Source organism: Citrus sinensis, chromosome 3, assembly GCF_022201045.2.
Source record: "Citrus sinensis cultivar Valencia sweet orange chromosome 3, DVS_A1.0, whole genome shotgun sequence".
Taxonomy (NCBI): domain Eukaryota; kingdom Viridiplantae; phylum Streptophyta; class Magnoliopsida; order Sapindales; family Rutaceae; genus Citrus; species Citrus sinensis.
Genome location: NC_068558.1, coordinates 12087791 through 12108927, shown reverse-complemented (window position 1 = coordinate 12108927; position 21137 = coordinate 12087791). Strand labels below are relative to the sequence as shown.

The window sequence follows — 21137 nt, the reverse complement described above, 5'->3', positions numbered from 1 at the left end:
TGGAAAAATGCTTTCTGCCATCCTTTTTTGACATAATGATCCTTTTAACCATCCATTTAGTTAATGAAGTTAGACTATGTGGGCCGGTATACTTAAGATGGATGTACCCATTTGAGAGGAACATGAAAGGCCTAAAGGCTTATGTTCGAAACTGTAATAACCCTGAGGGATGCATAGCTAAGAGTTACATTGCCGAAGAGGCTCTGGAATTTTGTGCAGAATATGTTTCAAACATGCGTACAGTTGGGCTTGCTCCTGGACATGTTAAAACCTCTTCAATTGATAAGCCTTTGCCTGGTGGAAAATTTGAGCATGTTGATCATTCCTTAATTCATCAAGCGCACCTATATGTATTGCAAAACACAGAAGAAGTTCAGCCATTTATTAGGTTTGTTAATGTTTAACCTTTAATTTGTTCCTTTACTGAATTATTTTTAAAGAATTTGAACAGTAGCTTAATATGTAAATGTCAAATATGTAGTGAGCACATTCAATGGCTAAAGGGTCATCATTCACAAAAAGCCAAGAATGAGAGATGGTTGAGCAATGAGCACAACCGCACCTTTTCAACTTGGCTTAATAAGAAGGTTAATAATATATGTTCCATTATATATTCTTTTTAGTAAAGTTATTGTCATGTTTATACAATAATTCATTCATTACGATTATTATTATGTAGGTATATGAGATGATAGATGATGATGAAGATGTCTCGAACATCTTGAGGTGGTTATCTCAAGGACCCCGTCCTTTTATAGTTAAGCACCCAGGATATGACATCAATGGGTATCGTTTCCATACTCGGGAACGAGACGAACAACGAGTTCATCAAAATAGTGGAGTTAGTCTTATTGCAGCAACTTTACAAGTAGCAAGTACCAAAGACAAAAACCCTATTCTTGGTGACATGTCTTACTATGGAGTTATTAACGAAATATGGGACCTTGACTACCATATGTTTAGAATCCCTTTGTTCAAGTGTGATTGGGTTCAAAATAATGAGGGTATTAAAATTGATGAATTTGGCTTCACTTTAGTGGACTTAAATCGCTTGGGTTATAAATCAGACCCATTTATATTGGCTTCACAAGCAACACAAGTCTTTTATGTCACTGATCGACTTGATAAAAGATGGTCAGTTGTAAGTCATATGCATCGTAGATGTGTTCCAAAGAAGACAAGTGCTGAGGATATAGATATCATGATGGAACACAACCCTCTGACCAATGGGTTACCAAATATTGAAAATTTAAATGATGCGGACAGATATGCAAGAGATGGCAAGCATGGCATCTGGATTGATGCTTGAAAAAGCTGATGGCATTTACTGCTTGTATGTCTTATAATAGTTTTGTGTTAAGTTATCTTTTATTATTATATTTTCCTTGTATTGACTTTAGATTACCTTTTTTGACATTATTTATATGTTATATAATGTTCTAATACTAAATGTGCATTTATTGTAGGAGCAACCTTATGGATAAAGGAAAAGGACTTGATGATGAACTCTCTAACGAGGAAAGTATTGATTATTCGGGTAATGAAGAGGTTCCTGATGAAGATAATTCAAGGGATGAGGAGGTTCCTGATGAGTTTCCTAATTCAGAGGATGAAAATGATGTTCCGAAGAGTTCCACTATGAGAGGACCAACTAAAAACTTTGGCAGGATGAGGATAAGTGGCGAGAAGCTTGTAGTGAGGTACAATGGGCTTGGTGTACCTGTTGGCCCTGAAGCTACTGAATTAGCAAGCTTTATTAAGCTGTTGGGCCGTACTTCTATTCCAGATATTAACCAAGAATGAGGAAAGGTTACTCCAGATTTAAAAAGTCGTTTGTGGGAGTTTATTAAGGTAAAATGATTATTTATATTTATATATCAGAATTGAATAATGTATATGTTAAACTATTTGATCATTATGCTATGTATTTTTCTCAGGAACGTTTTATTGTTCATCCAAATAGTAAGAAGCAAGTTTTCCAAGCACTTGGTAGTGCATTCAGAAACTTCAAGTACTTGCTCACCACAAAGTATATCTTGCCACACAAGCACAATCGTAAAAGGCTAAAGCGGCCACCTTTTCAGTACAGTCATATTACTCAAATGTTTTGGATAAATTTGTGAATTCTAGATTGTCCACTGAGTTTGAGGTGAATACTTTTAAATGTTAAACATTTAGATATTTCATAAAACCATCTTTAAATCTAATTATGGATTGTTTTATGTAGAGAATTAGGCGTCAACAGCAAAATAAGAGAGCTAACAATAAGTGGAACCATCGTTTAAGTAGAAAAGGATATGCTGGATTGCTTGATGAAATTGTAAGGACTATGATACTAACTTGACCATTCTTGTATAGCTATTGGTATAAAGATAGTTGGTTTGATGATGATAAATTGGCAAACCTTTTGTTTTAATTTACTGCTTGCAATTCATGGTTAGTTAAGGATGCATACCAGCTGTGATATTATTATTTTTTTAAACTACAGTGCTCAGAAACTGGACTTGTCGAAACTGAAGTTGACAGGAGTGTAGCATGGAAGCGTGCTAGGAAGATGAAAAACGGTGAATATGATCCTAATGTTGATTCAGTTGTGAAGAAGATTGTAAGTAATAGCAAGGTTTTTTTTTTAAGTAAGTTCTGTTGGAAAAAAAATTGATATTCATCAATATGATTATTATGCAATTAGGATGCACTGGAAGAGAAAGCTAAAAAAGGAGAATTTAAAGCTGATGCAAGAAATGATATTCTTTCACGTTCAATTAGAAGGCCTGCCACTTCTGGACATATGCAGGGTGTTGGGAAATTTATATCACCTAAGATGTACTTTGACACCCCAAACAATTCATTTTAGATGCGACAAGAGCGACTAAACATACTAGAGAGGTTAGATAAGCAAGAAGCAGAGTTGAGTCATCTGAAGAAGAAGATTAAAAAGCAACCTCGACATTCAGATGTTGGAAGCTCAAACTTTCCATTAGATGAGCAAACAATTGAAGATGAAGCTGAAGAAATGACTGCTCGTAATGAGGACAAGGTATGATACAGATTGTTGTGCACAGTCAAGTTAAAAAATGACTTAAACATTGGATTTTAGACAATTTTAGCCGTAGTCAAAACCGTAATAACAAACCTTTTTTTTTTGGCTTGTCAGTCAATCGGCATGACAAGGAATAGATCACCTGCAAAGAAGAAGCATGAAACATTGACAAAGAAAAGGCAATCACCAAGGAAGAGGAATGAGTCACCAAAGAAGCAAGTGACTGCTGATTGTCCTGGAGACAAACCAGAAACTCCAACGAAAAAGCAATCACCAAGGAAGAAAAAGGAATCACCGAAGCAGCAAGTGATTAAGAAAAGGCAATCACCAAGAAAGAAGAAGGAATCACCAATGAAGCCTCACAAGAAACCAAGAATGATTCTTGATTGTCCAAGAGACAAACCATGCAGTCCAAAGAAGAAGACATCACCAAAAAAGCCTCAAGAGAAGCCACTGTCAAGAAGAAGAACAAGGAATTATCATATTGTGCATATGAACCGGGTGCCTGGGCTTGTAATATTTGCAAATCTTTGTGAAAAGAAGTTGGCTCAAATAGGTTATTACGTACCTTATCAGTTGGATGAAGAGGTATACAAGCATCCAACTAAAGTACATATTGGTCTCGATGAATGTCAATCATTGATTTCAATGAAAGAGCTAGGAGCAAATCATATGCATCTATACATCGCGTAAGTTTACAAAATCATAATTACTAGTTTATTTTCAATTTTTAGTTTATTGCTTCCTTTCTCTAGTTTCTTTTTTTTAGTGATATTTTTTATTGGCAACATTCTCACTATTTCATCATCTTAATTGCATCAGGATGTTGCATGCACACATGGCGAATGATATAGTGGGCAGACCATTTGGGTTCATACATACAGGACTCGTATCATTAGCCCATGATAAGGATGCCTTTGCTACAAGGGTAAAAAGGGCACAATTTATTGCCGAACGGTTGAACAAAGCAAACAAAGGGCAAATGATTTTCATGCCATATAACCCTGGGTACAGTTCTATTTACTTTATATTGATGATCATTTACTAAAATTGATTCATAATTTCAATTTCTTTGTGTAATAGTTTCCATTGGGTGTTGATTGTAATTTATATGACGACAAAGCAAGCGTTTTATCTGGATTCTACGAACAACGATTTGGGTGATGACAGTGACCTGAAGGACATAGTTACCAAGTATGGTGATATTGTATTTCTAATATAATTTTATGTATCATGTTTATTTACTTACTGCATGTATTATAATGTAGTGGGATATCAATGCATGTTGCGGTGACTGGTAAAAAAAGGGTGAAACCACAGATCACAAAAGTTTTGGTAAGCAATCATGACTTTCTTTTTTCTTTTTTTTTTTTGGTAGCGCATGACTTGTTAATATTTAATCACTTGAAAGAATTCATATGCATATGTATTAATGATTATTCTGTTGATGATATAGTCCCCAAATCAACCAGGGAGTACTGAGTGTGGATACTATGTGCTGAGGTTTATGAAAGACATAATTGCAGACCCGAGTTTACTTCTCCATGATGTAAGTACACATTCTTTCAGATGCATTGTCGAATTACTTCACTTAATACTTTTAACTATATATAGTTTACTTTAGTCTGACATGTGATCATCATTTCACAGTTTAAAGGGAAATGTGAATACACTCAAAGTGAGCTTGATGAAGTGCGTCTCGAGTATGCTTCCTTTGTGTCAGAGCTGATAGTATGAGCAGTGGAGTTGATGATGATATTGTTTGATAAAGTCTAAGTGGAAGTGAATTTTGTATGCTGGTATTGTTCTAGATGATAGTGAATCTTGATAAAGTCTAAGTGGTAGTGAAATTTGTATGCTATATTGTTTGATAAAGTCTTAAGTATAGTAGTGAATCTTGATCAGCCTGGTAGTGTTTCAGATGATATATAGTGTTGTGATGTTTTTGTATGCTGGTAATGATCCAGAGGGTAGTGTTGGGATGTAGATTTGTGATAATTGAATAGATGATGTTTTGATAATGTTTTGGTTATTTCAAGTGATGATTTAGTGATGTTTTGATAATATTGTTGAGATAATTTGGATGTATTGATTTTATACATATTGTGATTTTTAAATTTCAATGGAATTTATAAAATTATAAAATAATAATATTAATATTATTTAAAATATTAAAAATTTATGATTTTAAAAAAATTAAAAATTCTTTTAATAATGTTATTATTTAAAAAAAATTCACATCGTGACACCATATTAGAATCATAAAGTTGTGACACATAATTACGCGCCATAATTTAAAATTGAATTAATAATACCCGCCAAAAGATTTTTCACAATAAAACAAATTTACCACTAAAATATTAAAACGACGTTGCTTTTGTTGTGACACATTTGTGATAGCTATAAGCTGTCACATACACCTATGATAGATAAATTATTGTCACAGGTTTGTGAGAGGGGCTACAATGACAGATAGAAACTCTGTCATAAACAGGGTCGGATGACAGATATTCTCTGTCATGGTAGCCCATTTTTCTAGTAGTGTTACTTCACTAAATAATATAAAAAATTACATCCTATTGGATTCTTACACAATCTCAAACACCCTCTTACTCTTGTTGCCACATTATTATATCTAACTTAGTCAAGCTTATTTAGCAAAAACCTCTCATCTTCAATTGTGTTTGCTGTTTTCCTTGAGATCCCCTCGACTCTAACAAATGATCTCTTTGTCCCGAGGAGACTAAAGTAAATATAAAGAATGTCTAATAAAAGACTTGATACAATGAAGACTTAATGAAGAAGACTAAAATATCATAGAGATATGAAACATTACATGTAGCCAAATAGGTTTCTTCTTATTCCCTGCATTGGTTGCTTCTCTAATATAAAATTCAATATGTCTTCTTCATTGTTAAATTAGTAAAACACTTCTCTTTATATAGGAATAGCATTTCACCTAAACTCTAGCAGAAGAATATCAAGATATACTTACTTAAGGGTCTAATATTTTATAAATACTTAATACTAGGATATACTTTTTTAAGAGTCCAATATTTCATAAATACTTATTATCCTTACCAAGGTAGTAGTCATCTTTTTTTGGAACACTTTGATATGGAATCCTACTTACATGTCAACTTACTTTTTTTATGCCTCCAAAAATATTTTTCAATATTTCACGTAATCTAATCTTAACTAATTTTCAAGATTAGATAAATCTCTAACAAAATGAAACAAATTCCTAATAAAAGAAATAAATAAATAATAATATTATTGACACAATGATGCCAATAATAAAAGCCTAACATATCCAAAGACTGTTCTTAAGACACCAAGGGCTTGTTTGGTTATTGTATTAAAGCACCTCATTGTATTAATTTTACACAAGCCCATGTTTGGCAAATAAAAAGCTACAGGACCACCACATTAAAAGCCCAAACTAATGCGGCTGTTGCCGCATTAGCTGAGTCGGGTTTAACTTAATGCAGCAACTGCTGCTTGTTTTGTTTTTTTTTCTCTTTCTCCCTTTTTGCTTTTGCAACTGTCGCTGGAGCCTTGCTTTTTGAGTTTTGCTTTATAATAATAATAATTATTATTATTATTAAATATAACTTTTAATTTAATATTATTTTTATATTTTTATAGTTTTATATTATAATTATTAATATAGATTAATAAACATGTAATTTATTATTCAATATTATTATATTATATTATTTTTTACATTATAATTTATTAATAAATTTATAATTTATTATAACTAATAATAAATAGTTAAATATGAATAAATTTGAATAATATTAATTTAAAATTAATAATAATATAAAATATTAATACAATTTAAGTATATTAATATAATATAATATAGTATAATATTTAATTTAAATTAATCAAAAAATTTATTACAGTACAGTGTAGTACCAAACATTATACAGTATTATTATAATACAGTGTTAATGCAATACAATATAATACAATACACATGCATTAAAATAATGCAATACAACATAATACAATACATGTACCAAACGCACCCCAAACGCTCTGTAGAATTCAAATAAGAGTGTTCCTGTAAGAATGCTTCATTGCGGCATTTCGTCGGACACTCTGGCAAATGCATCAAACACCTTCTCATTTTAACTATTAATAATAATAAAAGCAAATTTCTTGTTATATCTTTGAGAATCTAATCTGCAGACTCCAACAAAATTTGCATTCCCCATTAAATAGCCTTTTTTTTTTTTTCAGCCATATCCTAGCGGTATTTCAATTGCTTTGCTTCCAGAAAACTAATTATATATGAATAAAATTCATCCCAATCCCAAATCAATCTATATAATTTTCTATAGTCTTCAGCTTGAATCACCATTTCATCCTGTCTAACCACCATTTATGCCTTCGATAGATCTCGGCTTCTCTGCAATTTAGATTTTGATTATCCACTATACTACTGTTATATTTCTTCTCATCGTAAGTTTTTTTTTTTTCAGAAAAACAAATAAATTTATGACCGTCGAGTAAAATTGAGTTGTTTTTACATTTAGTCTTTATTGTTTTATATAAAAACTTGAAAAAAAAAACTTTGAGGGAGTTTTAGTTTGATTCTAAATAATTATAAATAACGAGAAAGTTTTAAAAAGATTTTTGGTAAACCATATAATTGAAAAGTTACTCTGTTGGCCGTACAATTTTTGTATAAAAAAATATTTCAGTTCCTTTTGGTTCATTGATTGAATTTTGTATATTAATTGAAATTTATCATTAAATAGATTTCAATATTTTATTTCTTGTGATTATATTGTTAATGATAATATGAAGAGAGAATTTGTAAGGAATCAAAGAAGATCCACCTCAGACAGTAAAATTTAATTTTATTTGCACATGTACTAGTGTAATCTTCAATTTGCGTGGATCGGTCTCACCATCACAGTGTGGTGAAGTGATTAGAGGTGGTGCGATCGACTAATAAAAAACAGTCATATAGATTGATTTGGTGATTCTCACCTTAATTTTTTTATATATGATCGGTCCCCACTGATCGACCAGCCCGTAGGGCTGTTTTTTATGTATGATCGGACTGAGGTGATGAAACCCACCCGCACAAGTATTTACAGCAAACAGTTTTATTATTTTCAAAGGCACAACATTACTAAAAACCAGTTTACATGCATTCATTTGTGGTAGCAAAGCACCAAGCAAGTAGCGATCATGTTCATGTATAATTAATTAATAATTAAAATTAAAACTAAAAGAATATATCAGTCTAAAATTGAAACCCCTACTTCGATTTAACGAAAAAGTAGGGGAGAGGAATCAAATTCAAGTCATTAAAGACAAAAGGAGATGTACATATATAATAAGAAAGTTGGCAGCTCCTTTGGGTCTCGAACTAACCGTTACAGAGTGTAATTACATTCAAAAAGCAGCAATTTAAAATCTCAGGCTTTAGCAGCAAAACCTCAGTCTGAAGTCCCTTTTGCTCGCATGCAGATTGCAGATTATATCTGCTGACGGGTCATTTTTATTACCATTCAAAACCTGAACTGCAGCATTACTTTGTTCAGAATCTTGGAGAATATATGTGTGTATACCCATTAAAGAACTTATGGTATTAAATAATTTTAAAAATATTCCAATTCAGGATCTTGGATTTGTTAGTCTGAAAAATTATTAAGTCATAATCCAAAAAAACTATTGAGTTATATGGTTTGATAATGTAATGACGTTATACTATCAAACCATAGGACTTGTATAATTTTTCCAGATTTTAATAAAATTTAGGATATTTAATCAAATAATAAAAAAAAAGAAATAGTGCTTAATTAATTTTCCATAAAATATATATTTATAAGAATGTAATTACATGCGGAATAATTGGATAAATGCCTCCTCAGGTCCAAGGCTCAGACAAAATGCTTGGTTGGTCTTTGTATTTAAAAAATTACTCGAAATCGCTATGTTCTTATACTTGTTTTTATTAAAAAAATAAATAAATTGTTTTATTATGTATTATCCTGGGTAAGATTGACATAATTCAATTTACTCCGTACAACAAATTATGGAAAATAGAGGCAGCATTGATAAAACTTTAATTTTGATCAAACTTTTTTTTCTTTGTACAGCTAATTAAATAGGATGGACTGATCTTTAATATTTTCAGTAGATTGGATATAAATTAAAGTATTGGAAGAAAAAAGCTGGCCTATTATTATATTATAATATATATATTATGAAACGTACATGTAGCAGTAGATGAAACTGTTAATTTATATATGGTCGTACATACAAGAACATGTATGCTTGAGATTTCCTTTTTGACCAGAAACTTTTGACCCAAGAGCTAAGAGTGTTGTAATCATCAAGCTTTCTGTTAGACCGTGGAGATGAAGTTGATGAGACAAATTAATCACCAAACCAACAAGAAAATCTTTAAGCTTCGGGAGCATCAAAAGCCCTGCAAAAAGTAGCAAAAGCAAATAGCTCACATAAGATGAGAAAACTGCAAATATCATCTCTAAAAGGAAAAAGAAAATGAAAATATCACCATTAAGCTTAGGACAAAAAGTACTATATTTGAAAAAAAATTATTTTTATTAAACAGGGAAAAAAAACCATTCTCATTACGGATGTATATAAAAACAAAAGAAAAGAGATAGATGGGAAAAAAAGGGACGTTCTGTGTATCTTAGAACAACAAAGAGTTTTGAAATTAAATGAATATTTTGCAAAAGTAATTTTACCTTCTTCTCTTGTATAACAAATACCCTAACGTAATTTTATCTTATACAATTGCCAAAGAAACTTAATAATTTATAAGCAATGAAGAATTACAAAGTTGTGCAAATTTACCTCAAATCATAAAAATAAACAAGTCGTAAAACATGCCCATTTGTATAATAATAATATATCTCTCGCACAAACGAAAAGTAAATTTGAGAATGAATTTGATTGTGAAATGACAGTCAGAATTAATGATTAATTACAATATTAAAGCAGAAGAATCGCCATCAACACGCCTTCTTTGCTCTCTTAAGTTTGGAGAATGTAAAGAACCGCCCCGAATCCCCCCAGGCGAGTCTATTTATTCTCATCAAAACGGACTTGATAATAATTCTATTCGTAAAGATTTTGCTGAAAATTCGGCAGAGTCTCCTTTATATATATAACACTCCCAATCTATAAATATGAATATAACACTCCTATTACAATTCAATATACAATAAACTCCAGTGCTCAACATCCTCAACCAAAATGCTAAGTTTTATATCTCCAGAGTCTCAAAAGATAATATTATAACTAATATTAATATCAAAAGAATAATATAACAAAAGTATACAATCCCAAAAGAACAAGATGACCAAGATGTCCTAACAAAAACATCTATATCTTTTAACATCATCACGTGGCCAAGACTCAAAATATATTTATAGTCACTGGGTCGGTCTGGTGTACCTGCAACCTCCTGATGAGGGGGGGAAAATATAATAAAAACGGGATGAGTTTAAAACTCAGTGAGATCAGTGAGTGGATAGTAGTTTTGAAAATTAATTCTTACTTTAAAAGAAATAATCATATCATTTCCAAACACGATTTCATTAAATCATAAGCGAAAAACCAGTAATAAATCATTAAACATTGAAATCAGATTACTAACCATGGACATCATATCACAATATCATATAGAATTCACAAATCTGAAAATCATCACCAAACAAGTACCCAGGGAAATAATCTCGTCATATCCGGACCTCAACGGACAGGCAATGACGTACTATCTAGGTACCGCCACGCCCCGGAACTACACGGATAGACAGGGAAATACCATCTCACAAATAATGCACTTGAACTACGTTTACACTATCATAACTTTAGATTCCTGTTTGATAAAAGATAAAAATAAAATAAAATAAGACAATTAATACCCAACACATTATAAAAAATAATTAGTGACCTATCAATTACAACGGCACACATTATGTAACTACAAAAAGTGAGTAGTTCTAAAAATTTCAATTTTTGGGCCTCTGAGGGTCCAGCCTTAAAAATATTTGCGCACCTGCTTAAACCATAATGAAAAACAGTAAAGAATCAAAACGAACATTCACTATTCTGGAAGTTGGAGTTTGTCAATGAAATTTTTAGCTAATATAATAATACACAAATAGATTGCCATGACTCAGTATTCAAAAACAATTTGTTGATGTAAGCATTCGAAGAAGAAAATGTACTGAGATGACAAGTTTCCTCAGTTTTTACAGAGTCACAGATGAACAATTGAAGACTTGGCAAGCCTTCATTGATCTGCTCGAGCAGGGAAAACAAGACCGGTTCAATAAATCCTCATCTATAAATAGGGTTGCTAACCTTGCAACATTTCTCACCTCGCACTAAACCAATAAGAATAAGTTCAGAGATTAAACAGAGTGAGATCCCAAAGCTAGCTAGCTAATTAAACACAATGAGAAATGTTCAATTTCTTACAGGTTTTGCTCTCCTGATTTTGGCTTCTTCATTGGCCTCTGCCTTTGACCCTAGTCCTCTTCAGGATATCTGTGTAGCCATTGATGAGCCCAAGAACGCAGGTATATTTTTTACACTTTAATTTTCTCTGTCCTAAAAAATCTTTTAAACTTGTTTATGTATACGTGTACGTTGATCTCAAATTCACCTTACTAATTAATATTCTGAATTCTTGGACGCAGTCTTTGTCAACGGGAAGTTCTGCAAGGACCCCAAGCTTGCCAGGCCAGGAGATTTCTTCTTATCAGGGCTAGACAAGCCTGGAAACACAGCAAACCGACTTGGTTTCAGTGTAAAAAATGCAAATGTTGAGCAAATTCCGGGACTCAACACTCTCGGAATATCAGCAGTCCGTATAGACTATGCACCCTATGGCCAAAACCCTCCTCACACTCACCCTCGTGCCACTGAAATCCTGACGGTCTTGGAAGGAACACTTTATGTCGGTTTTGTGACATCAAACCAGCTAAACAACACACTCGTTGCAAAAGTTCTGAAAAAGGGAGATGTTTTCGTGTTTCCAATTGGTTTGATTCACTTCCAGTTCAACATTGGAAAAACAAATGCAGTTGCCATCGCTGCTCTAAGCAGCCAGAATCCTGGTGTCATTACCATTGCAAACTCGGTCTTCGGAGCCAATCCTCCAATCAATCCTGATTTTCTTTCCAAGGCATTCCAGTTGGACGTAGATGTGGTGAAAGATCTTGAGGCTAAGTTCTAAATGTGTAGCTTATTTGAATAATCTTGCCATTTATATATGTTTCTCGTTCCAATTATGGTCATTATCAGTTAGTTTTGATGTAATAAAGAGATTCGTACATGTGTACCTCTCTCAAGTCAGCTTTGTTTGATTTCCTAATTAACCCGTAATTAAATAATGTATTTTTCGTTCAATGTGATCAATGATCTCTTATCTGATCTCGGATTATTATTATTATCATTATTTTTTAACACGGTGATTGGTGAACATGTAGACTGATAGAAAGATTCACGTCTAGCAACTAGCAGATGTGTTCGCACTTGCAATCAAGGATTCAACAAGTTGAGATGCATTCAAGAGCATGTCATCCTTGCACATCTTAGAAATCACAGTTCTCCATGTGTCAAAATCAATAACGTTCCCCTTAATCAGGGCATTCAAAACTGTCCACAGAACCTCCACATTCCCTATGTCACACATATGACCAACAAATGAATGTATACGAGCAGAACGAGATACAAAACCCTTAAAAATCATCTCATCCAAAATTAAAGCAGCTTCCCCGAACTGCATCCCAACGCATAGCCCATCAAAAAGTATCCTATAGGACACAAGGCATATCCTCAAACAAGTCTTTTGCTTCATTGCATTTTCCGTCCTTACAAAGCCCCCCAAGTATTACATTATAACTAATAGGATTTGCCTTACACCCTTTATGCCCCATTTCATCCAAAATTGTAAACGCTGCTTCAAAATCCTTATCTTTACAAAACCCACTGATCAATGCATTAAATGTCACAGAATTCGGTTTGCACCCACCCTCCTTCATTTCCTTTAAAATCCCAGGAACTTCATTATTCCTTCCCGCCGTAAAAAGCGCATTTATCAATGTAGAATAAATACCCGCATCCAATTCAATCTTATTTCTCACTATCTCTTCTTTAAACCCAAGTGCCAAACTCAACTCACCAACCGCACAAAGCCCTTTTATCAATGACGCAAAGACTTGTCCATCAGGCTTCACATTATACACTCTCATCATATCCTCCTTCAACTTTAATGCCTCATCTACCCTCAACTCCAAACAAAGACCATAAATTAACGTCCCAAATGTCACCAGTGTTGGCTGCAATCTTCTTTTAAGCGTTTCATCAAACACCTTCCACGCGTCCTCTAATCTCCGACTTACAACGCAACCGTGCATCAATATATTATAACTACAAGCATCTGGGCCAACATATTTCTCCATAATTTGAAACAAATCCTTCATTCTATCAAGCTTTCCGCACGTTAACATTGCATTCAACAACGTGTTGAAAGATTTGACCGTCCTTGAACTTTAAAACTCGACATTTCATCAAACACCTGGAGTGCGTGTTCGAGTAATCGCGCACGTCCATAAAAGCTAATAACATTGCAGAAAATTATTTCCTCGGGAATGACACTGGTGTCATGTTTGAGCTGGCGAAGGATTTGCTGCATTTCGTCAAACATCTTGGCTCGGCCAAGCTTAGTGATGATAAGGTCGTAGTGAAGGAGATTGTCGTTGGAGGGGCTTCAGTGTCGTTGGGGTTAGGATTAGGGTTTTTGAAGAGTTGCAGAGCGAGTTTCGGGTCTTTTGGAGGCGAAGAAGAGAGGCGAGCCAGAAGGGAGATGTGGGTTTTGCTTTATTCATGTAGTTTTTTTAGATGGGGTACTGAAACTTGAAAACGCAGTTAATTATTTTTGACTGCTTGTTTGGTCATATGTTTTAAATGTTTATTAGTCGATCACAAAGTTTGAGAGACTCTTTTATCTCACAAATATCGCATTTTCTTTATGCACAGTTAGGATAATAATTTTGTTTTCAAAAAAATTGTACACACATAATCTTGATTTTCTTAAATATAATAGCGTAATCATTTTCTTAAATATTGACAGCATAATCAAGACTATTATGTGATTCATTCATTCATATATAAAATGGCAAGAAGTAATGTTGCGTTTACTTCATGGAATGAGAATAAAGTGGAATGAAAATGAGATAGGAATAAGAATTGGCTGAAATGGGAATGAAGAATGAGAAATGAGAATGAGATTCCAATGTTTACTTCACAAAAATAAATGGGAATAAAATGTACTGGAATATCATTGATGTATTTACTTGGCAAAATAAATGAGAATGAGAATCAATTTACCAAAATACTCATAGTATTAAATAATATAATTTTCATTAATTAGATACATCTATAAATATTATTATAAAAATGATATTAATTAAAAAATAAATTAATAATAATAATAAATGTTAATAATGCTAATATTAATAATAATAATTAATAATAACTAAAAGAATAATTTTAATAAAATTTAATAATAATAATGACATTTAAAATAATAAAATTAATTTAAATTTGAATGAGAGTAATTCAGAAAATATAAAAACATTAGAGAGATACAAAAGTCAGTTTAAGGAATAGGAATTCCCATTCCTAACCGCCCATGGAAATGGAATTCTCATTCCTTATTCTCAAATTTTGTGAAACCCACACATTTTATTCTCAATCTCAAATTACATTTTGCTAAGTAAACATGGGGTTTCGTTCTTATTTCTTCATTCGCATTTATTAAACCCTCAAGTAAATACACCATAAAATCATTAATGTATTGAGTGCCTTGAGCTTGATTTTGTTGAGGTAAACTTTGTTCTTGATCAAGCCGTTGTTTATTGAGTGCCTTGAGCTTGATTTCAGTTGATTCACTTACATAAATATCATCCTTCAAGAAGTAGTGAATATGTGAAATACAATATTTATCATATCACTTAAGACACATGTTTGTTATCATCAAAATTATAATATGTGTAGTCCTTTAGGCTAACAGTCTTCAATGTTAGTTAACAATTGTTGTGTGATGCATATGAAATCGAAGTAGTTTAGTGTTTAGTTGTTGGAGGGAGTTTGAGAAGTCAAATGAGAGGAGTTTTATGGAGTTTGTATTTAGCTGTTGAGGTAAAATGGTTTGTATTTAGTTGTTGGCATGAAATGAGAGAGGAGCTTTGGGGAGGGGTAATTTAGTTCATAAAAAGTGTGAGTGATTATTATTTTAAGAACTTTTGTTCTATAGCTAGTTTTGATAATGAATTTTTGAAAGTGGCTATATAAGAAAATTTCCCCACTACTAATGGCTCTTTATTAAATAAATACCTGGTTTTTACAATAGTAATCCACATGCATGTGCATACACTAAATAATTAACCAAAATGGATTGAAAAATAAAGATGGTGAATTGAAAACTAAAGCACAGAGGACAACGATCAAAATAAGAGAGTTGAAACGACCCATTAATGTAGGTTCACGTGGAACAAGTTTAGATATATACTATAATTTTGAGGATGAGTTTAAGTTAGAAAATTGGTGCATGTATATATATATGTGTGTGTGTGCGCGCGCGCGCGCGCTTTCATAAAGGAGAGGCGTGAGGCTAAAGTGCTAAGTTTAATTAGCTAGTAGCTCAAGTCAGCAATTTTAAAATTTTGAAAAGTTATAATTTGGGTTAGGTACTTATGCACTGCGTAGCCGGCGGCCCATAATGTAGCTAGTAAGAACTGGATTAATTTCATTCATGCTTGCTTGATAATTAATTCTCCTATTGCTGGCGGCAAATTCCTAGAATTTTGCATGTATATTCAACAGTTTAAACTCATTTTTTTTCTCTGTTCATTGATTCAATTGATAAGATCTTTTGGATTTGTTCGAATATTGCATGATGTAAGACATTGTGTAGCTAGTGCTGACTTTGATACGGTTGTATATTTTTTTGGGCTGGAGATACGTTAGATTTGTGAGTATAATATATTGTTTTGAAAACCGCAATGAAAGATTAAAAAAGGGCCTCCGAGATGTCCGTCGAAGTCTTACCAAATTCTGCTATTTCGAACTTCTAAATTTCATTTGGAGTATTTTTATAACATTTTTCAAAACTTAGCCAGTACTGTAATAAACTTATCATAAAGGTTAAAAATATAGTAGGGAAAACATTACTATCGTCATCACTCATTTTAGTTTTCTTCAATTGGAAAAAGTATGAGTAAGAATTTTGTATAGTACGTGGCATTACGTAATTCAACTAGATAGGATTCGTAGATGTGAAGAGTTGGATTAGGTTCTTTCTTGTAATGATGATTATGACAGATCGGCACATAATACTTGACGGTAGAAAATTTTGCAGCACGTAACCACTTCATTAAGAATTAGTCGTTGTTATTTAACCAAGACTCTAATCCCACTCAATGGCTTAATGATAAAACCTCCCTTCGGACTCATTTAGGTAACATTCAAGTCTGCCGTTGTGAATTATGTGGTTGATTTACTTTCAAAAATTTAAAATATAACAAATAATGCACTATAATAATTAATAAGTTTAGATTCCTGTTTGATAAAGATAAAATAAAATAAAATAAAATTCAATTAATATCCAACACATTATAAAAAACGATTAGCGACATATCAGTTACAACGGCACACACTATGTAACTACAAAAAGTGAGTAGTTCTGAAAATTTCAATTTTTAGGGCCCAGCCTTAAAAATATTTGCGCACCTGCTTAAAACATAATAAAAAACAGTAAAGAATCAAAACGAACATTCACTATTCTGGAAGTTGGAGTTTGTCAATGAAATTTTTAGATAATGTAATAATATACAAATAGATTGTCATGACTCAGTATTTCAAAAACAATGTGTTGACGTAAGCAAATGAAGAAGAAAATGTACTGAGATGACAAGTTTCCTCAGTTTTTACAGAGTCACAGATGAACAATTGAAGACTTGGCAAGCCTTCATCGATCTGCTCCGAGCAGGGAAAACAAGACCGGTTCAATAAATCCTCATCTATAAATAGGGTTGCTAACCTTGCAACATTTCTCACCTCGCACTAAGCCAATAAGAATAAGTTCAGAGATTAAACAGAGTGAGATCCCAAAGCTAGCTAGCTAATTAAACACAATGAGAAATGTTCAATTTCTTACAGGTTTTGCTCTCTTGATTTTGGCTTCTTCATTGGCCTCTGCCTTTGACCCTAGTCCTCTTCAGGATATCTGTGTAGCCATTGATGAGCCCAAGAACGCAGGTATATTTTTTACACTTCAATTTTCTCTGTCCTAAAAAATCTTTTAAACTTGTTTATGTATACGTGTACGTTGGTCTCAAATTCACCTTACTAATTAATATTCTGAATTCTTGGACGCAGTCTTTGTCAACGGGAAGTTCTGCAAGGACCCCAAGCTTGCCAGGCCAGGAGATTTCTTCTTATCAGGGCTAGACAAGCCTGGGAACACAGCAAACCGACTTGGCTTCAGTGTAAAAAATGCAAATGTTGACCAAATTCCAGGACTCAACACTCTCGGAATATCAGCAGTCCGTATTGACTATGCACCCTATGGCCAAAACCCTCCTCACACTCACCCTCGTGCCACTGAAATCCTGACGGTTTTGGAAGGAACACTTTATGTTGGTTTTGTGACATCAAACCAGCTAAACAACACACTCATTGCAAAAGTTCTGAAAAAGGGAGATGCTTTCGTGTTTCCAATTGGTTTGATTCACTTCCAGTTCAACATTGGAAAAACAAATGCAGTTGCCATCGCCGCTCTAAGCAGCCAGAATCCTGGTGTCATTACCATGGCAAACTCGGTCTTCGGAGCCAATCCTCCAATCAATCCTGATTTTCTTTCAAAGGCATTCCAGTTGGACGCAGATGTGGTGAAAGATCTTGAGGCCAAGTTCTAAATGTGTAGCTTGTTTGAATAATCTTGCCATTTATACATGTTTCTCGTTCTAATTATTGTCATTATCGGTTAGTTTTGATGTAATAAAGAGATACGTACATGTGTACCTCTCTCAAGTCAGCTTTGTTTGATTTCCTAATGAACCCTTAATTAAATAATGTATTTTTTTTTCAATGTGATCAATGATCTCTTATCTGATCTCGGATTTTTTTTTCCTGGGGGCCCACAAATAATTAAGTTCTTGGCTGCGTCGAGCTAGATGGCCTTATCGGGGGAGATTTTCAAATTATATATAGATTAGCAGAAGAAGGTCTCACAAAAGACGAAATTATATAAAGTTCTGGGTTATACTAAAAGACAAGATAATCAATGAGCTGGCCAAATCTACGCTGGCTAACCTCTTACACGTACCTGAGAATCGTTCATAATGTTTTTGAGCATTATGAAACATCTGACTGACATGATAGGCCAAAATGAAGATCTGACTGACATGATAGGCCAAAATGAAGGTCACCCATGAAAAATTACTGCACAAACCATCCACAACTGCCGTTGCTCTCACACTGAACCTAATAATGTTAATGTTTGAATAAGATTATGGAGGCAAAGAACAAAAAAAATTTTTTAGGATTTGAGACGTGTTTGCACACTTTCCTTTAAGGTTTAATTTGCCATTTCCAATCTTAGTTTGCTATAGAGTATTAATGGCAAATTACCCCCAAGATATATCAAATCCTGAATGCAATCTCTAGCAAATAAGATTGTATTTCCAGAACATATATGAAACCTGCAAAATCTGATGATCATTTCCAAAATATGTATATTTCTTTTATGAAGAAGATGTTAATTCAAAAGAATGCAACCATTCGAAATGGTACTTCTTCAAAAAACTCTTTTGGTTTGAATTTGCAACGATTAACACTTGAAATTTTCAAGCTTGTCAACCGTTTCTAGTTGACGCCTTTCTGGAAATAAACGGTTAACCGTTTTCTCAATAAACGGTGAGCCGTTTTATTCTAGAATGTCAAATACGTTGCTCTCTGTACATAAACGGTCAACCGTTTTCTCAACAACCGGTGAGCCGTTTTCTCTAGACCATAAAACATGCTCTCTGGAGTTAAACGGTTAGCCGTTTTCTCCATAAACAGTGAGCCGTTTTCTCTAGACCATAAAACATGCTCTCTGGAGTTAAACGGTTAGCCGTTTTCTCCATAAACGGCAAACCGTTTTTGTCCAGAATATCAAACCAAAGATTAAAAATGTTACAATCTCTCTTACAATCCCCACTAGATTGTAATATTTTTCAGATTTATTAATGATCAACTTATACATACAAAAAGGTATCTTTCGATTTTAACCTTTAATTAGTCAGTGTATTTCAAAGCATTTACAAGACAATAGTGTGCTAAGCATTAAACTTTGTCTCTTAAGTAAATACCGGAGATACATCACATATCTCACAAGTATCACATTTTCCTTTTGCACAGTTAAGATAATAATTTCGTTTTCAAAAAAATTGTACACACATAATCTTGATTTTCTTAAATATAAGAGTGTAATCATTTTCTTAAATATTGACAGTGTAATCAAGACTATTATGTGATTCATTCATTCATATATAAAATGGCAAGAATTAAAATCATTAACGTATATACATATGACAAGAATCAAGATCATTATGTCATACATGTATGAAAATAATATTTTACAATACCCAAAGAACTTGTCCGCCCAATATTTTATGTCCTCTTTTAAGCATTTTCATATATATAAATATAAGTAAAGTATTAACGAGAACAAGCAGTTACGTGATTAAAACTCAATTGAAACATTCAACCTATCATGCAATCAAATAAATCATCGGGTCATTGCTAATTTTAATTTTTATTCAATAATCTTAGAGATTCCAAAATTTCATGTGTCATTTATTTATTAGATAATGGATTTCATAACTTGTAAACTTCTTTAACTACTGTTGATGCAAAATTTTTGCTCAATGTGCAGCGATTGATTTGTGTTTCGGGCTTTCTTCTAAATCGAGTTCTGTGGCTTATTTTTTCTTTGAGGCGAGTGTCTCAAATTACATATCTCCTTGTCGTTAATTGTTCTGCAAAAGAAATGAAATTGTCAAAGGGTGCCGGGGTTGCCGGCAATAATCCTCCGACGCTCAAGTCAGCCTTTTAAATTTGATTGTAAAGAGAGAATTTAGAGAGAGAAGGACAACATTTCCTTACCCTTTTTCTCCTCTCTTCAAATGGGGAGTCTTGGTCTTTATATAGACAATTTGATCCCTGAGGTGGAGGTGCCATCATGCACGTGGCATTGTCTTAGTGACAAGTGTCTGCAAAACTCATGCATAAAGACACATGTTATTATGTGTCAAGCTTGTTCATGACAAGTAATCTTTGGACATTTGTCATGTTTTTGGGCTGTTAACCTTTAATGGACTTTAACTTAAATTCGGCACTTATATTGGTTCCTTACAAAGAGGATTGATTTTGCAACATTTTGCCCGTAAGTGCATTCTGGCTGTAGGTGCATTCCGTAAAATGCATATATTTGCCCATATGTTCATTTTGTAGAATGTATATTTGCCCGTAGACGCATTCCGTAGAATGTGTATTTTCCCGTAGGCCCATTCCGTAGAATGTGTATTTACCCGGAGGCCCATTCCTTAGAATGTGTATTTGTCCGGAGGCGCATTCCGTAGAATGTGTATTTGCCCGTAGGCGCAATCCGTAGAATGTGTATTTGCCCATAGGCCCATTCCGTAGAATGTGTATTTGCCCGGAGGCCCATTCCTTAGAATGTGTATTTGTCCGTAGGCGCATTCCGTAGAATGTGTATTTGCCCAGAGGCGCATTCCGTAGAATGTGTATTTGCCCATAGGCCCATTCCGTAGAATGTGTATTTGCCCGGAGGCCCATTCCTTAGAATGTGTATTTGTCTGTAGGCGCATTCCGTAGAATGTGTATTTGCCCGGAGGCGCATTCCGTAGAGTGTGTATTTGCCCGTAAGCCCATTCCGTAGAATGTGTATTTTCCCGTAGGCCCATTTCAAGTAGCTCGTGTGCTCTTATTTAGAAATATTTTTGAAGTATCTAGGTCA

General features: G+C 33.4%; 5 protein-coding genes and 1 long non-coding RNA gene across 7 annotated transcripts in view; 5 read left to right on the top strand and 1 right to left on the bottom strand.

Moving 5' to 3' along the window:
* Positions 1-14065, bottom strand: part of LOC127901373 (putative pentatricopeptide repeat-containing protein At1g53330) — a 42692-nt gene extending 28627 nt beyond the window's left edge. Inside the window, exon 1 of the mRNA XM_052438522.1 lies at positions 12720-14065. Within this exon, the coding sequence (XP_052294482.1) occupies positions 12865-13560 (696 nt within the window). The 5' untranslated portion in view covers positions 13561-14065 and the 3' untranslated portion in view covers positions 12720-12864. The remainder of the gene's footprint in view (positions 1-12719) is intronic.
* On the top strand, positions 256-1029 carry LOC127901375 (uncharacterized). The gene is made up of 3 exons (XR_008053529.1): positions 256-388; positions 482-587; positions 680-1029. It is a non-coding gene; the product is annotated as an uncharacterized LOC127901375 (long non-coding RNA).
* On the top strand, positions 1065-1760 carry LOC127900568 (uncharacterized). Its single transcript, XM_052435721.1, has 3 exons — positions 1065-1333; positions 1467-1700; positions 1748-1760. The coding sequence occupies exons 1-3, from the start codon at positions 1254-1256 to the stop codon at positions 1758-1760; spliced, it is 327 nt and encodes a 108-aa protein (XP_052291681.1). The 5' UTR covers positions 1065-1253.
* LOC127901372 (uncharacterized) lies at positions 2472-5093 on the top strand. 2 transcript variants are annotated; one of them, XM_052438521.1, is made up of 8 exons: positions 2472-2605; positions 2690-3037; positions 3155-3729; positions 3863-4048; positions 4124-4234; positions 4309-4375; positions 4513-4589; positions 4691-5093. In XM_052438521.1, exons 2-7 carry the CDS (start codon positions 2855-2857, stop codon positions 4540-4542), a joined length of 1152 nt encoding a protein of 383 aa, XP_052294481.1. In that variant the 5' UTR covers positions 2472-2605; positions 2690-2854; the 3' UTR covers positions 4543-4589; positions 4691-5093. The 2 variants fall into 2 exon arrangements, with proteins under 2 accessions (XP_052294481.1, XP_052294480.1); XM_052438520.1 differs by having other exon boundaries at positions 4497-4589.
* Positions 11415-12481, top strand: LOC102613668 (germin-like protein subfamily 1 member 17). The gene is made up of 2 exons (XM_006477817.3): positions 11415-11625; positions 11746-12481. The coding sequence occupies exons 1-2, from the start codon at positions 11502-11504 to the stop codon at positions 12282-12284; spliced, it is 663 nt and encodes a 220-aa protein (XP_006477880.2). The 5' UTR covers positions 11415-11501; the 3' UTR covers positions 12285-12481.
* Positions 14066-17151: 3086 nt separating the features above from the next.
* Positions 17152-18213, top strand: LOC102615033 (germin-like protein subfamily 1 member 17). Its single transcript, XM_052438523.1, has 2 exons — positions 17152-17371; positions 17492-18213. Exons 1-2 carry the CDS (start codon positions 17248-17250, stop codon positions 18028-18030), a joined length of 663 nt encoding a protein of 220 aa, XP_052294483.1. The 5' UTR covers positions 17152-17247; the 3' UTR covers positions 18031-18213.
* The last annotated feature ends 2924 nt before the right edge of the window (positions 18214-21137 follow it).